This window comes from Chiloscyllium punctatum, chromosome 36 (genome assembly GCF_047496795.1).
Source record: "Chiloscyllium punctatum isolate Juve2018m chromosome 36, sChiPun1.3, whole genome shotgun sequence".
NCBI lineage: Eukaryota > Metazoa > Chordata > Chondrichthyes > Orectolobiformes > Hemiscylliidae > Chiloscyllium > Chiloscyllium punctatum.
This window is the reverse complement of record NC_092774.1, coordinates 6,676,517-6,697,755: the sequence shown is the minus strand read 5'-3', so window position 1 is coordinate 6,697,755 and position 21,239 is coordinate 6,676,517. Positions and strand designations below refer to the sequence as shown.

At 43.6% G+C, this 21,239-nt stretch overlaps 2 protein-coding genes across 3 annotated transcripts; both read right to left on the bottom strand.

Moving 5' to 3' along the window:
• Positions 1 to 2,055: 2,055 nt before the first annotated feature.
• On the bottom strand, positions 2,056 to 6,450 carry LOC140460202 (uncharacterized). Of its 2 annotated transcripts, none has more exons than XM_072554614.1 (2): positions 6,375 to 6,450; positions 2,056 to 5,811 (listed from the first exon to the last, which is right to left on the bottom strand). In XM_072554614.1, exon 2 carries the CDS (start codon positions 5,465 to 5,467, stop codon positions 4,319 to 4,321), a length of 1,149 nt encoding a protein of 382 aa, XP_072410715.1. In that variant the 5' UTR covers positions 5,468 to 5,811; positions 6,375 to 6,450; the 3' UTR covers positions 2,056 to 4,318. The 2 variants fall into 2 exon arrangements, with proteins under 2 accessions (XP_072410715.1, XP_072410714.1); XM_072554613.1 differs by having other exon boundaries at positions 6,236 to 6,421.
• Positions 6,451 to 8,898: 2,448 nt separating this feature from the next.
• Positions 8,899 to 13,387, bottom strand: LOC140460194 (uncharacterized). The gene has a single exon (XM_072554592.1). It carries the CDS (start codon positions 12,535 to 12,537, stop codon positions 10,921 to 10,923), a length of 1,617 nt encoding a protein of 538 aa, XP_072410693.1. The 5' UTR covers positions 12,538 to 13,387; the 3' UTR covers positions 8,899 to 10,920.
• Positions 13,388 to 21,239: the final 7,852 nt, after the last annotated feature.

The following is a 21,239-nucleotide window of genomic DNA, read 5'->3' as shown; positions in this document are numbered from 1 at the left end:
CATATTCTGAAAAAGAATCATTGGAATTGAAACATTAGCTGTTTCCCTATGGTGCTGCCAGACCTGCTGAGTTTGTCCAGGACTTTGTTTTTAGAAACACCTTGCAAGACCCTTCCTTGTTGATACCGTAAAAAATGAGGGTCAATCGAATCCTCCTGTACTCAATGGGGATTGACTGCAGTAAAGAGTTAAAACCCTCGGGATTTCTGTGTTACAACAAGAACGTGTTTAATACAGATTTAAGAAAAAAGAAAAACAATCAAATACTGGGAAACTGAAAAGAACTAACATGGCGGATAGGTCCCATGGGATGAGAAAGTGATCAATTAATGTAGACAGTTTCAGATGAGACTCCCTCTGAATGAACACTTCCCAGCACTAGCTGTAACCTCTATTCCACACCCTCCTTATCAATCAATTTGTGTTATATATGTAATTATTTAAAAGTGAAAGTTAATATCTGTCAATCTCCCAATGGTCATATTCTTGGTGACATATAATTTCCAGGTCACTTTGGATTGCCAAACTTGGTTTTATCTTTTCCAGTGTGCAGAAAACTTAAATCTACAGGTTTACTTCCAAACAGGAACAGATTGCAGTTTTACACTGATCTTTGATCTGAAGCACATTTCCAGCATCTCTCTCACTTACAACTGGGTTTATAACATAGAACATTACAGCACAGTACAGAACTTTTCACCTTTGATGATTCCACAGGTGGGTGCAACAATCTGAAGCCGATCTATCTTACACCATTCCATTTTCATCCATATGTTTATTCAATGACCATTTAAATGCCCTTAAAGTTGGAAAGTCTACTACTATTGCAGGCAGTGCACTCCATGCCCCTACTATTCTGAGTAAAGAAACTACCTCTGACATCTGTCCTATATCTATCACCTGTCAATTTAAAGCTATGCCCCCTCATGCTAGTCATCACCATCTGAGGGATAAAAGCTCTCACTATGCACCCTATTTAACCCTCTGATTACCTTATATGTCTCAATTAAGTCATCTCTCAACCTTCTCTCGAATGAAACAGCCTCAAGTCCCTCAGCCTTTCCTTATAAGATCTTTCCTCCAAACCAGGTAACATCCTTTGGGCGGCACAGTGGTTAGCACTGCTGCCTCACAGCGCCAGAGACTCTGGTTCAATTCCCGCCTCAGGCAACTGTCTGTGTGGGTTTCCTCCCACAATCTAAAAATATGCAGGTTAGGTGAATTGGCTATGCTCAATTGCCCGTAGTGTTAGGTGAAGGGGTAAATGTCGAGGAATGGGGCTGGGTGGGTTGCTCTTCGGAGGGTTGATGTGGACTTGTTGGGCCAAAGGGCCTGTTTCCACACTGTAAGTAATCTAAATTAAATCTCCTCTGAACCCTTTCCAAAACTTCCACATCCTTCCTATAATCTAGAACTGTACGCAATACTCCAAGTGTGGCCGCCCCAGAGTTTTGTGCAGTTGCAGCATGACCTCATGGTTATGAAAGTCAATCCCTGCACTAATAAAAGTTGTATGCCTTCTTAACAACCCTATCAATCTGGGTGGCAACTTTCAGGGATCTATGTGCGTGGACACAGACACCGCTCTGTTCATCTCCATGACCAAGAACCTTACCATTAACCCAGTACTCTGCATTCCTGTAACTCCTTCCAAAGTGAATCACCTCACACTTTTCCGCATTAAACTCTATTTGCCACCTCTCAGCTCAGCTCTGTCCCTCTGTAACCTGCAACATTCTTCATCACTACCCACAGCTCCACGGACTTTAGTGTCTTCCAAAAATTTACTAACCCATCCTTCTACACACTCATCCAGGCCATTTAGAAAAATGACAAACAGTGACCCCAAAACAGATCCTTGCAGTTTAGAGAGTTGCTGCTGTGTCCCCTGGAGGACTGAGCTATGGAAGACAGACAGTGGCTGGGATACATTTCTCACACACCACAGGATTAACTCACAACGGCGCTTTGCTGTTAATGAAAAGAAACAATAAATACTGAAGCACCATTTGTCCCCCGCAGCATGATCCTGAAGGATGTGTCCAGGCTGAAGTTCTGTTGTTACCGTACGATCCTCCCGCAGATTGTATTTTCTGAGCTCCAGGTGACATTAAACACTGAGGGGAGAAATACAATAACCGACAATGACGTTTTTGAACCCAAGCTACTTTATTTGATATTTCTTCAGAATATTCTAGTCCAAGATAAGGGGCTATTAACATCATCAGAAACAAACACCAAAAGGTTAGAATATAAAGATACAAAAGGTACAGGACAGATTGAGGCCACTTGACCCATCATGTTTGTGTGGCTGAAAGACAACTATCCAGGCTGATCCCATTCTGCAGATTATAGTCCATAGCCCTGTATATTTTACATTTCAAGCGTGTGCGTTTTTTTTAAGTATGTTGAGGGTTACTGCCTCTACCACCCTATCACACAGTGAGTTATAGAGTCGTAGAGATGTACAGAGTTCCAACTTGCCACCATCTCTGTGTGAAATGATGTCTCCCCTCTCCCTCTTCCTGTGAACTACTTTAAATCTAAAACCTCCAGGCACTGTCCTCCTTGTTAATGAGTTGCTCAATCCTTTCTACTCTATATGGAATCCTCATAATCTTATCGCTTCAATTAACTATCACTTCGGTCTCATTTTCCACAGAAAATAACCCCAGCCCGTCAAATCTTTCCTCTGAGCGAAAATTCTCCAATCCTGGAAAAATCCTCATCAATCTCTTCTGCCTGTCTCTGGTGTGGTGACATCTATCCTGGAATATGGGGACCAGAACTAAGCTTTAGCTGTGGTCAAATGAGTATTATCGTCAATCACAAGCATTGTGTCCCTGGCATCACAGAGAGTGATGAAGAAGGTATTTGGCATGCTTGGCTTCACTGGTCAGAGAACCGAGTACCCGAGTTGGCATGCCACGTTACAGCTATAGAAGACATTGGTGAGGCCACATTTGGAGTACTGCATACAATTCTGGTCACCCTGGTATGGAAATGATGTTATTAGCCTGCAAAGGGCGCAAAAACGATTTGCTCGGATGTTAGTTAGGTTGGAAGGTTTGAATTATAAGAAGAGGTTAGATCACATAGACATATTTCATTGCAGTGTAGGAAGCTGAGGGGATGATATTACAGAGGTTTACAAAATCATGTGGGATAGAGATCAGGTGAATAGCGAAGGTCTTTTTCCCCAGTGTAGAGGAGTTCAGAACTCGAGGCTAGGAGTTGAGAGGAGAAAGATGGAACATTGTCCTGAGGGGCAAGCTTTCACACAGAGGGTGGTGAGTGTATGGAATGAGCTGCCAGAGGTACTGGTAGAGATGGGCAGAAATACATCATTTAAAATATATCTGGACAAGTACATGGATGGGAAAGGTATAGGCAAATGGGACCAGTTCAGTTTAGTAAACCTGATCAGCATGAATGAGTTGGGCCAAAGGGCCTGTTCCTGTCCTATCACTAACTATCCTGACTTTCCCACATGGAACTTAATGTGCAATCCATGGCACTGGGATTCTTTACCGTGTGTTTACTTCTTAACTAATTCTAAATAAACTTCAGATTAAAATAAAGAAAGGTTTCATCAGTTATTCACCAATCAATTACACAGAAGTCGCCTTATTTTATAGGAAGGTAACCAAAATGTTTTTCTTAATTATTATTATTGAAACACAGATTTTAATTTGCTGAGAAAGTTCAGCTATTCTCACTGTTATAATCGCTTGTAGGTTAGCTTTATCTTTATTAGCTATACTTGTTGCATTCAACATTGACTGTAATTATATAAATAAATTGACTTCAGTTTTATGATAATTAATCTAGTCTTAATTTCTTGTTGGTTAATGTAAGGACAAGAACTGCCCTTACTACTCCAGCTGTGCTCTAACTTGTGTTTTCTAAAGTTCCAATATTACCTCCGTGGTCTTATCTTTTGGAATGATTCAAATGCCCTACTGACCTCCGTAACTAACTGTCAAGCCACCTTCACAGATTTGTGGAGGTCACTCAGAGGAAACACCCTCTACTCCTCAGTGTCCAGCAATTATTCTGCATTTACTCTGCCCTGTTGGCCCCCTGACCTTTTAGATTATTTATCTCCAGAATGAATCCCATTGGCCATGTTTCTACCTGTCTGAGTCATCCATTGACATCACGCAGTCTGCAGCTTTCTTCCTCATTAACCACCACCTGGCCAACATCTGTGATAGTTACAAATTTATTCATCATGGCTCTACATTGAAGTCTAAATCCTTGATATATATATCACAAAACTGTGGAACCCCATTGGAAATCGGCAGCCAGACCAGGTTCATTTCTGGATGCAGTTAACATCAGCAATAACAGCAGTATATAATTGCTGCTCTTGCAGGTGAAGTTGCTGGTGTCTCAGGAGGTTGTGTGATTGAGCAAATGCTTTCCCGCACATGGAGCAGACGAATGGTCCCTCCCCACTGTGAGTTTGTTGATGTTTCATCAGATTCTGTTTACTTTTAAACCTCTTCTCGCAGTCAGAGCATTGAAAGGGTCTCTCATCAGTGTGAACAAGTTGGTGTGTTGTGAGGTGGGATGATTGAGTAAATTTCTTGCCACACAACGAGCAGGTGTATGGTCTCTCCCCACTGTGGACTCGCTGGTGGATCACAAGGTCAGATGAGTCAACAAATTCCTGTTTGCAGTCAGCACACGAGAATGGCCTCTCCCCTGTGTGAACTCGATGGTGTCTCAGCAAGTGGGATAATCGAGTGAATCCTTTCCCACAGATAGAGCAGGAGAATAGCCTCTCTCCAGTGTGAGTGTACTGGTGTTTAAGCAAATGCTTTCTGCATTTGAATTTCTTCTCACAGTCGGGACATCCAAAAGGTCTCTCGTCAGTGTGAACAAATTGATGTGTCAGAAGATAGGATGAACTGGTGAATCCCTTCCCACAAACTGAGCAGATGAACGGTCTCTCCCCAGTTAATGCGCGTTGGTGGTTCAGTAAATCCTTTTTACTTTTAAAGCTCTTCTCACAGTCAGAACATTTAAATGGTCTCTCATCAGTGTGAACAAGTTGGTGTGTCAAGAGGTGGGATGACTGAGTGAACCCTTTCCCACACACTTTACAGATGAACGGTCTCTCCCCAGTGTGACTGCGTTGATGTATCAATACATCCTTTCTGCTTTTAAAACTCTTCTCACAGTCAGAACATTTAAATGGTCTCTCATCAGAGTGAACCTGCTCGTGGGTCCGGAGTGTTGATAAAGCATTAAATCCCTGCCCACACACAGAGCAGGTGAATGGCTTCTCCCCAGTGTGAACGTGCTGGTGAGTATAGAGGCTGGATGACTGAGTGAATCCTTTCCCACACACAGAGCAGCTGAACGGCCTCTCCCCAGTGTGGCTGCGTTGATGAGTTTCCAACCCTGATGGGTAACTGAATCCCTTCCCACAGTCCCCACATTTCCATGGTTTCTCCATAGTGTCAGTGTCCTTAATTCACTCCAGGTTCAATGATTGACTGGAATTGATCTTGACAGACAGAACACATTGATGCTCTCTCTCCCTGTTGTGGATGGTGTCATTATTTTTCATGCCAAGCAGCTAGTTAATGCTCTTCCCACCGTCCATTCACTGGAACACTCTCCTTCAGGTGTGTGTGTCTCAGATCTTTTACCGTCACACTGATGTTTAAATCTTTTCTTACAGATGATGTTTCTTCAGAGGCCAATAATATTCAGATTCTGATTAACTGAATGGCTCTGTCAGATTTTGATGTGATGTATTTTTCACCTTCTGGATATAAATACCACCTTCTGAATACCCTGCAAAAACAGTTTAGTATGACATCTTTTAGAATATGAAAGAAAGAAAAGGCTATAGAACCTAATTACTCTGCTGTTTTCATGTTTACCCTCCCATTTCCTTAATTTCATCGCCGTCTACTGACTTATTTTTCCAATCCCTTCCCCCTCTCAGATTTATCTAGTATACTTTTGAAGATCTCTCCGCTCTTTGTCGGCACTATTTCCTGTAAATTCCACATTTTAGTCATTCACTGAGGAAAGAGATTTAATATGGAAGCATGCTCTACGTATTGACCCCGTCTAAAACATACAGCAGTTTAAAATGCTCAAGTCAGTTCACTGCACAGTGTTCTTAAAAGCCCCAATCTGTTCAATCTTTCCAAAGCCTGCATTATTGTATAAACTCCATCTGTGTCAGTAGAGAAGATGCAAACAGATATACGTTTCTCTGGGTTGCAACTTGCAGATTCTCCCCTTCCCTGGAACAGAAGTTTATAAAAGCCCTGTCTGTCGTTCCAGCTCACTGCAATCACTCTCTGCAAACCCAGGACCGGGAGCACTCCTTTACTACCCCCACACACCCTGTTCACATAGAGATCAGCTCCGACCAGCTGCGAGCTGCATCTCTCCCTCCACACGGGCCCCAGAATCCCGGAGAGCGCCGCCCTTGCGCCAGACACCGCGCCTGCGCACTGCATTCCCTTTGATGTGGATAGGTGACTCTCACCACCGCGGGGTCTGATGGGTAACGGCACCGCCATTAACTTTTTCAAGAATGCACGCCGTCACTTGTTCTGCTTTTATGGGTAGACACGGGGCCAGAGATTCAAATAGCAAAGCAAATAGGCAATGGAAACAAAAATACAACTAAATGGATCACCCTTCACCCATCAGAAACGAGGAGAAAATGATTTGATGGTGCAATACTGAAACAGCAGCAGTGGTAACAGATTTGAACTGCTGGAGTCACGTGTCTCAGTGAATCACTGCCCACACACATGCCCTTTAAACTTCGCTGTCGTGTGAATCCTGTAATCTTTCATACTCTACGTTTGTTTTAGATTTCCAGCGTTCGCAGAATTTTGCTTTAATTTGGGTCTCCTCAGAAAGCTTTATTTGTCCCCAAGAGAATACAGATGTCTGTTTCTGGAATTATCAGTTTTCTTGATGTTGTGCTTTATCATCCTATTGGACAGATTAAACCGATCTCTGTGCCTGGATGTGGAGCCTTCTCCTATTCTTCCTGACTGGAGCAAATCCAATGTCAGTACAGGTATCGATCAATTTGAGGATCTCAAGTCAGCTCATGCTGGTAATTGAAACAAACCAGTCTTTTCAAGTAAACTGTTTCTGATTGAAAGTAAATATCTTGGTAATTAGAGGCTCAGTCAATTCATTTGTGATTCAAATGATATTTGACACAAGCCACCTACCCCACCATGAAGAGAAAAAAAAATCAGTGCATGTATGATTTAGTATCAAGATGGCGTTATGTCATGACTGTTATTGCTCATTTTGAAATACCACTGAAATAGTGGTATGAGTCTCATGCTTTGGAAACAAACATTCCATTTTTAAAGGACACACACATGACAAACTTTCTGGGTGCTTCATGGTACAGAAATATTCAACATCATCTTGGAGAAAATAATCAAGATTACCAGGCAGCATGGCGGCTCAGTGGTCAGCACTGCTGTCTCCCAGTGCCAGGGACCCAGGTTTGATTACCAGGCTTGGGTGACTGTCTGTATGGAGATTGCACATTCTCCCAGTGTCTGTGTGGGTTTCCTTTGGGTGCTTTGGTTTCCTCCCGCATTCCAAAGATGTGCTGGTCAAGTGAATTTGCCATGCTAAATTGCCCATAGTATTGGGTGCATTGGTCAAAGAGAAATGGGTCTGGGTGGGTTACTCTTCGGAGGGTTGGTGTGGACTTGTTGGGCCGAAAGGACTGTTTCCACACTGTAGGGAATCTAATCTGATTAAGAAAACCTGTCAGTTGTCTGAAATTGGGCCACCTTTGATTAAAAAATTGTCAGACACAATTTGCCAGGTTAGTTCAAAGTAATATTGACCAAATAAAATAAAGAAACAAATAGGGTTTATACTTGCAATCAATAAAACATGACTTTTATTTGAAACTTAATTTTGGGCAGCAATATTTCTCCAGGGGTGACAAAAATGGTAGGAAAATATAACTAATTGGATGTTTAAACTTTTATCATAGAATTATTGAATCCCTACAGTGTGAAAACAGGCCATTAGGACCAAGTCCACACCGACCCACTGAAGATTAATCTTTCCAAACCCATTCCCCTACATTTACCCCTGACTAATGCACTTAACCTACACTTCCCTGAGCACTATGGGTAATTTAGTCTGGCCAATTCACCTAACCCGCACATCTCTGGATGATGGGAGGAAACCAGAGCACCCGGAGGAATCCCATGCAGACTTGGGGAGAATGTGCAAACTCTACACACACAGTCGCCTGAGGCTGGAATTAAACCCGGGTCCCTGGTGCTGTGAGGCAGCAATGCTAACCACTGAGCCACTGTGTTGCCCACGAGCCACCATGCTGCCTATCATGAAAGGAGGTGATTTACGGTAACAGATTGAGTTAAGGAAAACAGAACATCACTGAATGGGAACTTTGAGTCTAGTTGAACTGAAAATACTAACTGTTTTTGATGTACGTTCTACTGAAAGAAAAGTATGGATAGGAGTAACAATTTGATGAGTTGTCATCACCCATCTGGGATAGTGGTAGTACTCTAGCCCCACTACTTCTTGGATCATCTTCATATATAAAGGTTTAATCGGAGTACTTGAAGTCTCCAATTTCCCCCTCTGATGGACTCAGTTTAGCAGAAAGCACTGACCATGTTTCAGTCTGTGTTAAGAACTACAGTTTATAACAAGTAAATTATCTCTAATCATTGGCAACAAAACATGCATCACCAACACATAACTCTAATAGTTCAAACTCTGAAACCCTCTTGGCAAGTTTATACACACACCCATTGAATCAGTCAACAGTGTCAGCACAGCTCACAATGATTACTAGTAACTTGTTTTTCCAAAGTGAAGCAACCACTTCCACAGTCCTTGATTTAAAACGGTTTATTTTCCCTCACCTTGTTCCACAATACAAATAAAGAAAACTAAAAAGATGCAGTATATTCGTATGTTGCCTTGGATAAGTTTCTACCTTTGTCTATGAACTTTTAAAGAGAACGTATATTAATAATCTGATAACGACTGAAGACATTGGGATCATGCAGGTGGGCATAAGGAGACAGACACCTTTGAGTGAGTCATTAGAAATTGCTAAGAAGGTGAAGGGAATCATTTTAAGACTAATATTTAACTGAAGAAGACATCCTTCAATTAACCAAATGTGTTAATTAGTCACCAGTCAGAAACACATGATCGAATACGGCATGAGTGTCAATTCATGATAGTTGAAGAATTCATCAGTGATTATGTTGAAGGACTGGGTTATACTTCCAACACCATCAGCTTGTTTTAAATCCCATGCTGCAGTTTCTGAGCGAAGAATATGTGATCTGATAAGATGGTAAGCAGTGAGTCCACCATGGCCTCGGCCAATCTTATTTAGAACTGAATGATGATACAACAAACAGAAGGTTTATATAGGATCAGATGGAAGAGATGTATTGAAGAGTCCCATCGCTTTCCTCAGCAGCATATTTACAATAATACCCAAAAGTGATTTGAATCAATTTGATAATGAAAAATAAACAACTGCTGAATTATAATCTGCTCATTTCAGCTGCAGTAATTGCTACTGAGAGATTAAATCTTCAATGATCCTGAAGGTCTGTAATGAGACAAATACTGAAAATCCCAAAGCAAGATATTGAACAGAAATAAAGGTGATGCTGTGACTGTGGTGCACACAGACTTCTGAATGCTGTTTGCTGCAGTGTCAAATCGGATAAAGTTAAAGCTCACGGAATAAAAGGAACATGAGCCACACGGGCACAGAATTTGCTGAGTGATGGGAAAGACACAGTAATTGTTAATGAATTTTCTCTTCAACTGGAAGATTTACAGTAGCGACCCGCAAACATTGGTGCCACAACGTTTGCTTTTCCTGACATAAACGGAAATGATTTAGACCTTGATGTGCAGGGGATAACTTTATTGTTTGCCAATGAATCAAAACCTGAAAGCAATGTAAACAGTGAGCAGGAGAGTGTAGAACTTCCAAAGTACATTGTCAAGTTGCTGGAATGAGAGGATAACTAGTAGGTAAAGTTCAATGTGGAGAGCAGTGAGGTGTTACTTTTTGGTAAAGTACATGGAGAGACAGTTTAAAATAAAGTGCACTACTGTAAATATGTCCATGAGCAGAGAGACCTGGACACGTGTGCATTAGTCATTAAAAGGTTGCAGGACAAGTGGAGAGAGCTGTTACTAGTATGTATAGAATCCTTGGATTTATTGATAGCGAGAGAAAGTACAAGAAGAAGGAGGTTGATGAACTTACATGGATACTAGTTTAACCTCAGCTGGAATATTAGGTATCATTTTGGATGCCACACAACAAAGAATATGAATGCATTGGAGAGAGTACAGAAGGGATTTACAGTAATTTTTCTGGGATGCAAATCTTCAGTTAAGGCTATTTCGGAATAGTTCCCTTGGAAAGACGACTAAGAGGACATTTGTCACAGGTTTTCAAAATCAATATTGTGTATAGATTGATAGCAAGAAACTGTTTGATTGTAAAAGGATTGTGAAACAAATGGCACAGTTTTAAAGTGTTTTGCAGAAGAGGTAATCATGAAGCAAACAAAACATTTTTTCCATAGTTAGGGTCGAGAATTGGAATAACTGCCTGGAAACATTGTCAAGACGGGTTCCACTGCATCACTTGAGAAGTAGTGAGTTGATAGTTAAAGAGAAATAATGCACAGATTTACAGGAAAAATGGAGGAGAATTACATTAAGTACAATCATTCAGAGAGCTAATGCAGACATAATGGGACAAATGGCTTCATTCTGCACCACAACAATTCTGTTTAATAGGACTGGAGTTTATGAACCTCAGAAGAAACAGACCTTGATGAACATGGTTGTGATTAACAGCAATCACTGCAGTTACTCATGAACCCGCTGGTGGGTCAGAAGGTTGGATGACCGAGTGAATCCTTTCCCACACTCAGAGCAGGTAAAGGGTTTCTCCCCTGTATGAACTCGCTGGTGTCTCCGCAGGTTGGATGAATGAGTGAATCTCTTCCCACACTTGGAGCAAGTGAATGGCCTCTCCCCAGTGTGAACTTGCTGGTGCATCATCAGATGGGACGATCGAGTGAATCCCTTCCCACACTCCGAGCAGGTGAATGGCCTCTCCCCAGTGTGAATCCTCCTGTGCATACTGAGTTGAGATGATTGTTTGAAGCCAGTCCCACATTGAGAACATCTAAATGGTCTCTCATCGGTGTGAACACGTTGATGTCGCATCAGCTCCCCAGAAATTTTAAAGCACTTTCCACAGTCTGGACATTCAAAAGGTCTTTCAATCATGTGAACTTGCTGGTGTGTCAGCAAGGTGGATGACTGAGTAAATCCTTTCCCACACTCAGAGCAGGTGAATGGTCTCTCCTCAGTGTGAAATCGCTGATGTTTCAGAAGATTGGCTGTCCTAGTGAATCCCTTCCCACACTCAGAGCAGGTGAATGGCCTCTCCCCAGTGTGAATGCGTTGGTGGAGAATGAGGTCAGATGATCTCCTGAATCCAGCCCCACAGTGAGAGCACCTGAACGGCCTCTCATTGGTGTGAATACGTTGATGGAGCGTAAGCTCCTGGGAACTTTTGAAACCCTTCTCACAATTAGGGCATTTAAATGGCCTCTCATCAGTGTGAATTCGCTGGTGTCTCAGCAGGGTGGGTAAAACAATAAATCCCTTCCCACACACTGAGCAGGAGAATGGTCTCTCACCCGTATGAATGCGCTGGTGTGCCTGAAGATGAAAGGACTGAGTGAATTTCTTCCCACACACAGTGCAAGTGAACGGCCTCTCTCCACTGTGAGTGCGTTGGTGCACAGTGAGGGCAGAAGAATGCCTGAACCTCTTTCCACAGGAAGTGCAGCCAAACAGCTTCTCCTCAGTGTGAACTCGTTGGTGTATCTGGAGAGTGGATAACTGAGTGAAATCCTTCCCACATTTGGAGCAGGTGAATGGCTTCTCCCCAGTGTGCACTCGTTGGTGTGCCTGCAAGGTGGATAAGTGAGTAAATTTCTTCCCACATGCCGAACAGGTGAATGGTTTTTCTCCATTGTGAGTACGTTGGTGCACAGTGAGGGCGGAAGAATGCCTGAACCTCTTTCCACAGGAACCGCAGCTGAACAGCTTCTCCTCAGTGTGAACTCGCTGGTGCGACCAAAGGCCAGATGACTGAGTAAATCCTTTTCCACACACAGAGCATATAAAAGGCCTCTCTCCAGTGTGATTCCGTCGATGGTTTTCCAACAGGGATGGGTAATCAAATCCTTTACCACATTCCTCACATTTCCACGGTTTCTCCATAACACAGGTGTCCTCGTGTCTGTCTAGGCTGTGAACAGAACACGTGGAGAGCTTCTCCTGCTTTGAATAGTGTGATGCTTTTTTTAAAGCTATGGAACTGGTTAAAGCTGTTTTCACAGTTAGTGAACTGAAACACAAACACACACACTCAATCTGGTATGTGTGTTTCTCTTTGTAATTTTTCATTCACAATAAATGGTTGAAATGTTATAGCCAGGGCAGCACATGCAACCACAGACAGCAAAGACCGAATGCAATGACAATCATGATCTTCCTCTTCCAGCACCTTGGAAAAGATGTTTACGAAACTGTTCATCAAAAGCGGAGAAATCGGAATTCAAAACCAAGAATTCCAATTTTGTATGCAAACTCGAAAGTGCAAAGCACCAATCCCACAAAACACACACCCCTGTGCCAAAATCCAAACTCCTGGGTCATTTTATCCCCCCCCTTCTCCACGTCCATTGTATATTCAATCCATCTGTCTAGCCCACCCCTTATAAACAGCAAGATAGCTACACATACGTCCGGCTCCACATATAATCAAGATGGTGACCATGAAAGATGATCATGTTCCGGAGGAGCAGCCTCGGGACTTGGAAACGCGGGACCTGCAGGTTGTTGTCATTGGTCTTTGGGCTATTCATCCGAGCGGAGGGAGAGGCTGCAGTCCTCGGGCTCGCCTTCCTTCCCCCTCCAACCAATCAGAACGCGGAAGGGGCTGACACCTGACGTCACACTGAGTGGGTGGGGGGAAGGGACGAGCAGAGAGCTCCCTGATTGGTTGCCTGGCGCCAGCACGATCGAGCATGCGCATAGTCCCCTGCGCCCACTGTGAAGATGGACGTCGCTGATTCGCCGGTCCAAACGTCGCGCCAGTAAGTTCCCACTGTGCATTAAAACTATTCCGAATGCGTTGACCAAATCTCCGACGCACTTCCTCCCCTTCTCCGCGAACCTGAAGGGGTAATCACACTCGCAGTGATGTTCGAAACGAAGCCCTCCGGGGAAACGGCCCGTTGCGGCACTGCGCATGCTCGGCTTCCGTCTGGTCACGGCTGATTGACGGCGACTCTGCACCAATGAGGACCAGCGGGCGGGGCCTGACGCCCGCTCTGGAGTGAGTCGTCCTCCAACCAATCGGCGTGAATGAGAGGCGGGGCTGTATCCGCCCCTGACTCTGACTGACACAAGGTAAAAACAATGACTGCAGATGCTGGAAACCAGATTCTGGATTAGATTAGATTAGATTAGATTATTTACAGTGTGGAAACAGGCCCTTCGGCCCAACAAGTCCACACCGCCCCGCCGAAGCGTACCCACCCATACCCCTACATCTACATTAGTGGTGCTGGAAGAGCACAGCAGTTCAGGCAGCATCCAAGGAGCAGCGAAATCGACGTTTCGGGCAAAAGCCCTTTGGCCGAACTGGTCCTCACCCTTAACAATTTCTCCTTCGTTTCCTCCAGACCAAAGGGGTAGCCATGGGCACACGTATGGGCCCCAGCTATGCCAGTCTCTTTGTTGGCTACTTGGAACAGTTGATCTTCCGTAATTACACTGGCGCCACTCCCCACCTCTTCCTCCGCTGCATTGATGACTGCATTGGCGCCACCTCGTGCTCCCGCGAGGAGGTTGAGCAATTCATTATCTTATAAGAAGGGCTTTTGCCCGAAACGTCGATTTCGCCGCTCCTTGGATGCTGCCTGAACATCTGTGCTCTTCCAGCACCACTAATCCAGAATCTGACTGACACAGTGGCTAATCTGATTTCTCTCAAATTCCAGGAGCTTTCCCCACCTTTTTAAATAAACAGTGACTTTGGCGGTTTTTTAAAATCTGCTCGGACTATTCCAAAATCTTTTGGAAATTTACAAACAATGCATCCTCTGGCTGCTTGTTTTAGAATTAGCAGGAGGCTGGAAGAACACAGCAAGTCAGGCACTATCAGGAGAAGTTAACGTTTTGGGTGTAACCCAACACCCACAGAACCTAGTGGTGGCAATGATCCTCAACACGAAACGTTGACTTCTCCTGATGCTACCTGGTTTCCAACCTCTTGCTTGTCTACCTTGCAGGAGGTATGCGCAGTTTTATTTTTTAAATTTTTTTTACCTCTTCCCCCCCACCCCCACCCCCACCCCCCCACAACACATGCAAACCCACTACCGCCTAACTGCGGTTGTGCTTATATTTTCCCCAGCACCCATGTTGTGTGTGTGTGTGTGGGTATCACCTGTTTTTTTTTCAGTGCTCTAAACTTGTGCAGTTTTATTATGTCTAACTATTTTTAAAATCGGGGCCAGTGGCTTGATCTGACTTTAGCCCCATTAGTTTGTCGATTATGACTTAGAGTCATAGAGATGTACAGCATGTAAACAGACCCTTCGGTCCAACCCGTCCATGCTGACCCAATCTAGTCCCACCTGCCAGCACCCGGCCGTTATCCCAACAAACTCTTCCTATTCATATACTCACCAAATGCCTCTTAAATGTTACAATTATACCAGCCTCCACCACATCCTCTGGCAGCTCATTCCATACACGTACCACCCTCTGCATGAAAAAGTTGCCCCTTAGGTCTCTTTTATATCTTTCCCCTCTCACCCTAAACCTATGCCCTCTAGTTCTGGAATCCCCAACCCCAGGGAAAAGACTTCGCCTATTTATCCTATCCATACCCCTCATAATTTTGTTAACATCAATAAGGTCACCCCTCAGCCTCCAACGCTCCAGGGAAAACAGCCCCAGTCTGTTCAGCATCTCCTTGTAGCTCAGGTCCTCCAACCCTGGCAACATCCTTATAAATATTTTCTGAACCCATTTAAGTTTCGCAACATCTTTCGGATAGGAAGGAGACCAGAATTGCATGCAATATTCCAACAATGGCCTAACCAATGTCCTGTACAGCCGCAACATGACCTCCCAACTTCTGTACTCAATACTCTGACCAATAAAGGAGAGCATACCAAACGCCTTCTTCACTATCCTATCTACTTGCGACTCCACTTTCAAGGAGCTATGAACCTGCACTCCAAGGTCTCTTTGATCAGCAACACTCCCTAGGACCTTACCATTAAGTGTATAAGTCCTGCTAAGATTTGCTTTCCCAAAATGCAGCACCTGGCATTTATCTGAATTAAACTGCATCTGCCATTGGCCCATCTGGTCCAGATCCTTTTGCAATCTGAGGTAACCCTCTTCGCTGTCCACTACACCTCCAATTGACTTCTTTCCACATCTCCAAACCACTGTTCTCCAGGGGATATTTACCCTGCTGTAATTTATTAAGCCTGCCACATTACACATCACTAGACCAAAGTCACCCTGAGCCCTTTTTGCACCACTTGCCTCTTTGGACTATTATAGAAACACATTTCTCTATAATTTATCCCCTTGCACAGTAGAAGGCTTTTGTGGTGAAGGAAGACATTGAAACTAATGTTTACTTGGCGTAGATTTAATTAAGGAGTGAAACATTTCATGTCTGTATCTCCTGACTCCACTCTGTCAGTGAATGTCTTTTTTTTTCTTCTTGTCCAGCCTCCATCAAGTGATTACTTAACGTTTGATAGAATCAACAGCTACTGTCAGTGCTACTACAACATTTAGCCCTCCATCTGGCTGCCAAGATGTCTCAGCAGGTGGGTTTATTGATTGAATGCCTTCCCACACTCAGAACAAATGAAAGGTTTCTCTCAGGTGTGTTGATAAGCGAACGTATTTCTATTTTTTTTATCATGTGATTGGTTAAACATTTACTTGGTTTTTTTTCTAATTATATTTTTTGGTTACTTGAAAAAGAGCAGAGAAGTATTAGAAATTATTTAGCGCATAAATTTATGTAAAGTAATAAAATAATTAACTGGGTAGAGATGGCTCGGCTGGTGATGTGCTGTCGCTGTATGACCTGGGAGCTGGCTGATCCCTTTGTGAACGGCAGTGACCAGATTTGCAGCAAGTGTTGGTTGCTGGAGGAACTCTGGCTCAGAGTTAATGATCTGGAATCTGAGCTTCAAATATTGTGGCACATCCGGGAGATGGAGAATTACCTGGGTGCTTTGTTTCAGGAGGCAGTCACACCTGGTCGATTAAGCGGTTCAAATTGTTCGTGAACAGGGTGTGAATGCAAGTGAGGCAGGTAGGGAATCCTGAGTTCAGGAATGGAGGAGCCTCAACTTTTGACATTATTCAACAGGTATGAGATACTTGCTTTCTGTGTGAATGAGGAGAAGGGCTGCGGGGTGGATGAGCCAGCTCACCATGGCACCGAAGGCCCTTCTAGAGGGAGGCTCAAAAAGACAAGTGGTATTTATAAGAAATTCTGTAATTAGGGGGATAGATAGTCTCCTTTGCAAGCTGGATCGGTAGTCCTGCATAGTGTGTTGCCTGCCTGAGAGGATCAAATATGAAGGTAGGCTAGCCAGTAATATTAGAAATAATAGTAAAAGTTTCTTTCAGTACATAAGAAACAAACGACAGGCAAAAGTAGACATTGGGCCACTTCAAACTGATGCAGGGAGCCTAGTGATGGGAGATAAGGAAATAGCAGGAGAACTTAACAAGTACTTTGCGTCAGTTTTCACAGTGGAAGACATGAGTAATATCCCAAAAATTAAAGGGTGTCACGGGGCTGAGTTGAGTATGGTTGCCATTACGAAAGAGATAGTGCTAGAAAAGTTAAAAAGTCTTAAAATTGATAAATCTCCTGGCCCGATGGGATACACCCTAGAGTTCTGAGAGAGGTTGCTGAGGAAATAGCAGAGGCATTGGTTGAGATCTTTCAAGAGTTACTGGAGTCAGGAAAGGTCCCGGATGATTGGAAGATGGCTGTAGTAACCCCCTTGTTCAAGAAAGGATCAAGGCAAAAGATGGAAAATTATAGGCCAATCAGCTTAACCTCGGTTGTTGGTAAAATTCTAGAATCCATCATTAAGGATAAGGTTTCTAAGTTCTTGGAAGAGCAGAGTCTGATTAGAACAAGTCAACATGGATTTAGTAAAGGGAGGTCATGCCTGACAAACCTGTTGGAATTTTTTGAAGAGGTAACAAGTAGGTTAGACCAGGGGAACCCAGTGGATGTGGTCTATCTGGACTTTCAAAAGGCCTTTGATAAGGTGCCACACGGGAGGCTGCTGAGCAAGGTGAGGGCCCATGGTGTTCGAGGTGAGCTGCTGGGATGGATTGAGGATTGGCTATCTAACAGAAGGCAGAGAGTTGGGATAAAAGGTTCTTTTTCAGAATGGCAGCCGGTGACGAGCGGTGTCCCGCAGGGTTCGGTGCTGGGGCCACAGCTGTTCGCATTATATATTGATGATTTGGATGAGGGAACCGGGGGCATTCTAGCGAAGTTTGCCGATGATACGAAGTTAGGTGGACAGGCAGGTAGTACTGAGGAAGTGGGGAGGCTACAGAAGGATCTAGACAGGTTGGGAGAGTGGTCCAGGAAATGGCTGATGGAATTTAACATGAGCAAGTGCGAGGTCTTGCACTTTGGCAAAAAGAATAAAAGCATGGACTACTTTCTAAATGGTGAGAAACTTAATAAAGCCAAAGCACAAAGGGATCTGGGAGTGCTAGTCGAGGATTCTCTAAAGGTAAACATGCAGGTTGAGTCTGTGATTAAGAAAGCGAATGCAATGTTGTCTCTTATCTCAAGAGGGTTGGAATATAAGAGCAGAGATGTACTACTAAGACTTTATAAAGCTCTGGTTAGGCCCCATTTGGAGTACTGTGTCCAGTTTTGGTCCCCACACCTCAGGAAGGACATACTGGCACTGGAACATGTCCAGCGGAGATTCACACGGATGATCCCTGGAATGACAGGTCTAGCATATGAGGAACGGCTGAGGATACTGGGATTGTATTCGTTGGAGTTTAGAAGATTAAGGGGAGATCTAATAGAGACGTACAAAATAATACATGGCTTTGAAAAGGTGGATGCTAGAAAATTGTTTCTGTTAGGCGAGGAGACTAGGACCCGTGGACACAGCCTTAGAATTAGAGGGGGTCATTTCAGAACGGAAATGCGGAGACATTTCTTCAGCCAGAGAGTGGTGGGCCTGTGGAATTCATTGCCACGGAGTGCAGTGGAAGCCGGGACGCTAAATGTCTTCAAGGCCGAGATTGATAGGTTCTTGTTGTCTAGAGGAATTAAGGGCTACGGGGAGAACGCTGGCAAGTGGAGCTGAAATGCGCATCAGCCATGATTGAATGGCGGAGTGGACTCGATGGGCCGAATGGCCTTACTTCCACTCCTATGTCTTATGGTCTTATGGTGCCAGGATGCAGGACATCTCTGACCGTCTTGAAAGGATATTGGAGTGGGAGGGGGAGGATCCAGTTGTTGTGGTCCACGTTGGGACTAACAACATAGGCAAGGCTAGGATGGAGGACCAGTTTGGGGATTATCGAGGACTAGGAACAGAATTAAGGAACAGGTCCTCAAGGGTTATAATCTCCCGGTTACTGCCTGACCCATGTGCAAGTGGGCTGAGGGATAAGAAAATTAGAGAAGTAAACCTGTGGCTAAGGGAGTGGTGTGGGAAAGAGGGGTTCCATTTCATGGAGCATTGGCATCAGTTTTGGAACCGGGGGACATCTGTACCAATGGGATGGTCTCCGCCTCAACCAACCTGGAACCAGTATTCCAGCGAGAAGGATAAATAGGGTGGTCACGAGGATTTTAAACTGTTGAGTCGGGGGAAGGCAAAGTAAAAACAACAGGAATTATAGTGGTAGATTAAAGGTAAGCAGCAGGTTAGCATGTGTGCAGGAGGGTTTCAATACAAGGCAGACTATGAAAGCAGTAAAAAGGAAGGATAACTCAGCAGGTATGATTAGATATGTTGGAAATCATAAGGGTAAGAAAGCTAGCATAAAGGCACTTTACCCAAATGCTCACAGCATTTGTAACAAGGTTGATGAGTTAACAGCACAATTTTCATGAAGGAATACGATTTGGTAGCTATTATGGAGACATGGTTACAGATGGTCACAACTGGGAGTTAAATATCCAGGGGTATCAGATTATTCAGAAGATAAGGCAGGAAGGTAAGGGATGTGGTGTAGCTCTGATATTCAAGGACGACATGAGGGCTGAGCTGAGAAATGATATATGTTCTTTGGAGGATGTTACTGAATCCATTTTGGTGGAAATTAGAAATTCTAAGAAGAAAATGTCACTGATAGGCCACCACATAATAACATCACATTTGGGCGGGCAATAAATGAAATATCTTAATGCCTGTAAAAATGGTACGGTAATTATCATGGGTGATTTTAATCTACATGTCGATTGGTTGAACCAGCTCGGTCAGGGTAGCGTTAAGGAGGAGTTCATTGAGTGTATCCGTGATTGTTTTCTTGAACAGTGTGTAATGGAACCAATGAGGGAGCAAGCTATCCTAGACCTGATCCAGTGTAATGGGATAGGAACAATTAAAGACCTCATATTTAGTGATCGTCTTGGAAGGAGCAATCACAGTATGGTTGAATTAAGATGGAGAGTGTGAACATAAAATCCAATCTCAGGATCCTGTGCTTAAAAATGGGAAACTACAATAGATTGAGGGCGAACTTGGCTAAAGTAGACTGGAAACAAAGATTTTACGATGGCACAGTTGACGAGCAGTGGAGGACTTCCAAAGTAATTTTTCAAATTGCTCAGCAAAAGTATATTCCAGTGAAAAGGAAGGACTGTAAGAAAAGGACTGTAATCTGCCATGCGTGTGTAAGGAAATAAGGGAGGCTATCAAATTGGAAGAGAAGGCATACAAGGTTGTCAAAAACCAGATGAAACCAGAACATTGGGAAAACTTTAAAGGTCAACAGAAAGCCACAAAAACAGCTATAAAGAAAAGTAAGATAGAACATGAGAAAAACTAGCACAGAATGTAAAGACAGATAGCAAAAGTTTCTGCAAATATATAAACAAAAAAAAATGGCTGAAGTAAATGTTGGTCCTTTAGAGGATAAAAACAGGCATTAAGTTACAGGTAATGATGAAATGACCGAGGCATGTAACAGGTATTTTGTATCGGTGTTCACAGTGGAGGACACTAATAACATTGCCAGTAATTGACAAAGAGACGAAGGTAGGTGAGGACCTGGAAGCAACCATTATTACGGAAGAGATAGTGTTGGGAAAGCTGATGGAGCTAAGGATAGACAAGTCTCATGGCCCCTGATGGGATACATCCCAGGGTATTAAAAGAGATGGCGGAAGAAATAGCAAGTGTACTGGTGGTAATTTTCCAATTTCCAAAGGTCTTCAACAAGATGCCGTTCATGAGACTGCTGCATAAAATAAAGATGCATGATGTTAGGGGCAAAGTATTTGCATGGATAGAGGATTGGTTGACTAACAGGGAACAAAGAGTGGGGATAAATGTGTGCTATTCTGGTTGGCAATCAGTGATGAGTGGTGTGCTTCAGGGATCAGTGTTGGGACCACAATTATTCACAACTTCTGTAGATAATTTGGAAGAATGGAATACATTGTTAGTAACTGTGAAGTCACCTATTTCAGTTGGAGTAACAGGAAAAAGGATTATTACTTGAATGGTAAATAGTTGCAGTATGCTGCTATGCAGAGGGACCTGGGTGTCCTTGAAGGTTGGTTTACAGGTAGAACAAGTAATTAGGAAGGCAAATGGTATCTTGTCCTTCATTGCTAAAGGAATTGACTTTAAAAGCAGGGAGGTTAAGTTGCAGCTGTACAGCGTGCACTTAGAGCTGAAAATGTGTTGCTGGAAAAGCGCAGCAGGTCAGGCAGCATCCAAGGAGCAGGAGAATCGATGTTTCGGGCATAAGCCCTTCTTCAGGAATGAGGAAAGTGTGTCCAGCAGGCTAAGATAAAAGGTAGGGAGGAGGGACTTGGGGGAGGG

Excerpts from the sequence above, each read along its gene's own strand:
- LOC140460202 (XM_072554614.1), bottom strand. The coding sequence starts at position 5,467 with ATGGAGAAACCATGGAAATGTGGGGACTGTGGGAAGGGATTCAGTTAC.
- LOC140460194 (XM_072554592.1), bottom strand. The coding sequence starts at position 12,537 with ATGAAAAATTACAAAGAGAAACACACATACCAGATTGAGTGTGTGTGT.